The 3,676-nt window shown below is 41.2% G+C and overlaps 1 protein-coding gene across 1 annotated transcript; it reads right to left on the minus strand.

Annotated features, from left to right (window-relative positions):
* LOC107636999 lies at positions 985 to 1,302 on the minus strand. Its single transcript, XM_016340458.1, has one exon. It carries the CDS (start codon positions 1,300 to 1,302, stop codon positions 985 to 987), a length of 318 nt encoding a protein of 105 aa, XP_016195944.1.

Consider the following 3,676-nt stretch of genomic DNA (forward strand, 5'->3'; position numbering starts at 1 on the left):
TTCCAATCTTCCTAACTTGTAGTCTTGTACCATTACAAAGACCATTGGATTAGTCAATATTCCTCAGTAACATCACCGGAATACCAACCTTGAGTATTAATTTATGTGGACGCAAATCAGAACAATTTATGCTATTCAGTAATTTAGGACCATAGAGATTTAGCTGGCTCTCCATATTCCCTTCATCCATACAAATTGAATCTGAACTGAGATATAATTTTTCTCCTCCAGGAATGATAGCCATCAAATGGTTGTTGACCTCTTCAACAATATCCAGCGTGGGAGCCAGTATAGTTCTTACTTTGAAAAAATCCTTTGAGACATGTTATTCAAAATATTTGGATAAGAAAAATAAACCAACTCATCAAATGCCTGGTCCGAAGAAGGAATAACAATATCTCCTGGAAGACATATCTCAGATTCACCATCCATATCGTTACCTATTAAACCATCACCAACTTTCAATAAACACTCACCAAATTGCTTTGTCTCATCTTGATCTGAAGCAGTCGTCCCTACAAAGAGTCTCATGTTTTTTATTAGTTTGAGCACCTGACAAAACTTCCAAAAGCAAGACAAATTAACGGTTGAATGAATGATATCTTGTCTCGATCCTCGTAGAATGACAGGAAGAAATTGTCTAAAGTCTCCATCTAGTACAACCACTTTTCCTCCAAAGGGCGAATCTTTGTTATATGTTAGAGAAAATCTCATGATATCACCCAAGCATTTATCAAGCGCTTCATAGCAATACCTTCTAACCATTAGAGCCTCATCCCAAATTATAAGTTTGGCTTTCAATAGCAGCATTGTTAGAGGGGAACCAGGTTTGATGTTACATACAGAATCCTCAGTTATATTCAGCGGTATTTTGAACCTTGAGTGTGTCGTTCTTCCATTGGGAAGAAGTAAAGATGCAATACCACTTGAAGTAATGTTTGACACAATATCACCCCTTGAGCAAATCTCAGCAGACATAAGGTTCTAGAGAAATGTTTTTCCAGTACTCCCATCACCATACACAAAGAAAAAACCCCCTTCATCACAATATATAGCTGTAACAATTTTATCGAATGCATATTTCTGCTCAGGTGTTGCGATGGCTAACATGTTTGAGGCATTTTTCTTTAAATCATCCCTGTTAAAGTTTAGCTCTTCCCTGATAACCCTTTCGGTTAACAAAGAACTATCAACTTCAGTTGCTAAAGGCATAGAAGGATAGTCTTTCAAGGTTTTATCATAGGAATGTAAGATCTTGTCTATATCCATTAAGCACAACTGCTTAATCTCATCATCTGACATGGTTAATTCTACATATTATACGATACTATAAAAATTCAATCAAACTAACAATGATCAATAATGCAGAACTTTTATAATTGCAATTAATAAAAACTCACTCCTCATGTTCATCACAGTTCTCTGTCGATACAAAATATCATCTGAGAGTTCATGCTAACATCTATTCCAAACATGTTCTGGTCTTGAGATATTGTTGGATGTTAATAGAATGACAAATAACCTCCTAACAGAAGAACTTTACTGATCAGGAAAAAGCTGATCAAATTGTGCCGGCCAATGACCTAGTTAAATTTACAAATCTCTACTGTGAACTCAAATTTCCAGTTTTTGTGGAAAAGTGGCACCTCTACTTAGAAAGGACGCTCAGAATACCAACCGAATTAAAGAAGTACACTGAAAAGTAGATCAAATAGAAAGGTTGGGTATTTCTTGAGAGGGATCTGACAGAGGTAAACGCATCATGGGTGCGTGAGTTCTATTGTAACTATTACAAGACAACCCTTGATGTTGTGCAGCTTAGGGGCAAGCAAATCTTGGTCACAGAGGAGGCAATAGAGGATATCCTCCACTTCCAGCCTAAAACAGACGATGCAGATGGTTATCAGAAGGCTGAGGAGTCCATTAGGTTTATGAGTTTTGATTGGGACGCTGTTAGGCGTACCATAGCCATTGACCCTGATGTTCCACGGGCTATGGGAAAGTCGAAGTCAACTCCAAGGGGTATCAAGATTATTTATCTCAATGATGAGGCTAGGCTGTGGCAGCAAATACTGAGCAATTATGTTATGCCTAGTACACACGAGTCAGAGGTGCCAGCTGCTATGATCATCCTCATTTGGTGCGTTATGGATGGAAAGGACCTATACCTTCCACGGTTCATCAGAAAGTACAAGTCTCGAGTTCATGTCAGAGGCACCCTGCCATTTCCATACTTGATCACCCAGATGGTCCGCCGAGCTGAGGTGCCTTGGGAGCTGGAGGATGAGAGGCCACCAATTGCCGACTGCAAGAAGGTCATCCCGCACGGCAAGCGGTTCGGACCTCTAGGCCACCGACCACCTTCTCTTACTTCCTCTACTGATGCGGCCACATCCTCAGTAGCACCTTCAGTGCCTGCAGCACCACCCGCATCCACAGCACCATCATCCACCTCTCAGCCAGTCTACCATCTAGTGTACCGCCTCTTTGAGCGCCTTGATCAGATGAAGCGCTGCAACCAGCGGCGTCATGAGCAGTCTGAGCGTCGCAATAAGAAACGCTATGAACATCTGAAGCTGATGGTGAGGTCGGGCCGCCCTGACATCCCCTCCGAGCCTGATACACCCTCGGAGCACTCTGAGGAGGAGGATGAGCAGGAGGAGGATGCACAGGAGGAGGACCAGCAGCAGGACAGCACGAGGAGCCTCAGTTTGAGCAGCCTGCAGAGCCACAGGCACCTACACAGCCAGAGCCCACAGCGCCAGTGGTATGCGAAATTGTTACTCAGGTTGTGAATTGTTGTAAACTCTGGTTTGTGACTTGTTTCTGGCGTTTAACTCCAGACAGCAGCGTAGAACTGGCATTCAACGCCCTTTTACGTCATCTAAACTCGTTCAAAGTATAGATTATTATACATTTTTGGAAAGCCCTGGATGTCTACTTTCCAACGCAATTAGAAGCGCGCCATTTTGAATTCTGTAGCTCCAGGAAATCCATTTTGAGTGCAGGGAGGTCAGAATCCAACAGCATCAGCAGTCCTTCTTCAACCTCTGAATCTGATTTTTGCTCAAGTCCCTCAATTTCAGCCAAAAAATACCTGAAATCACAGAAAAACACACAAACTCATAGTAAAGTCCAGAAATGTGAATTTAGCATAAAAACTAATGAAAACATCCCTAAAAGTAACTAGATCCTACTAAAAACATACTAAAACCATGCCAAAAAGCATATAAATTATCCGCTCATCACAACACCAAACTTAAATTGTTGCTTGTCCCCAAGCAACTGAAAATCGAATAGGATAAAAAGAAGAGAATATACTATAAATTCCAAACTATCAATGAAACATAGCTTCAATCATATGAGCGGGACTTATAGCTTTTTGCCTCTTGAATAGTTTTGGCATCTCACTTTATCCATTGAAGTTCAGAATGATTGGCTTCTATAGGAACTCAGAGTTCAGATAGTGTTATTGATTCTCCTAGTTCAATATGATGATTCTTGAACACAGCTATTTTATGAGTCTTGGCCGTGGCCCTAAGCACTTTGTTTTCCAGTATTACCACCGGATACATAAATGCCACAGACACATAATTGGGTGAACCTTTTCAGATTGTGACTCAGCTTTGCTAAAGTCCCCAATTAGAGGTGTCCAGGGTTCTTAAGCACACTCTTT

This window comes from Arachis ipaensis, chromosome B04 (genome assembly GCF_000816755.2).
Source record: "Arachis ipaensis cultivar K30076 chromosome B04, Araip1.1, whole genome shotgun sequence".
Classification (NCBI taxonomy): domain Eukaryota; kingdom Viridiplantae; phylum Streptophyta; class Magnoliopsida; order Fabales; family Fabaceae; genus Arachis; species Arachis ipaensis.

What these genes read in the sequence shown, in the direction of transcription:
- LOC107636999 (XM_016340458.1), bottom strand. Translation starts at nt 1,302, where the DNA reads ATGTCAGATGATGAGATTAAGCAGTTGTGCTTAATGGATATAGACAAG.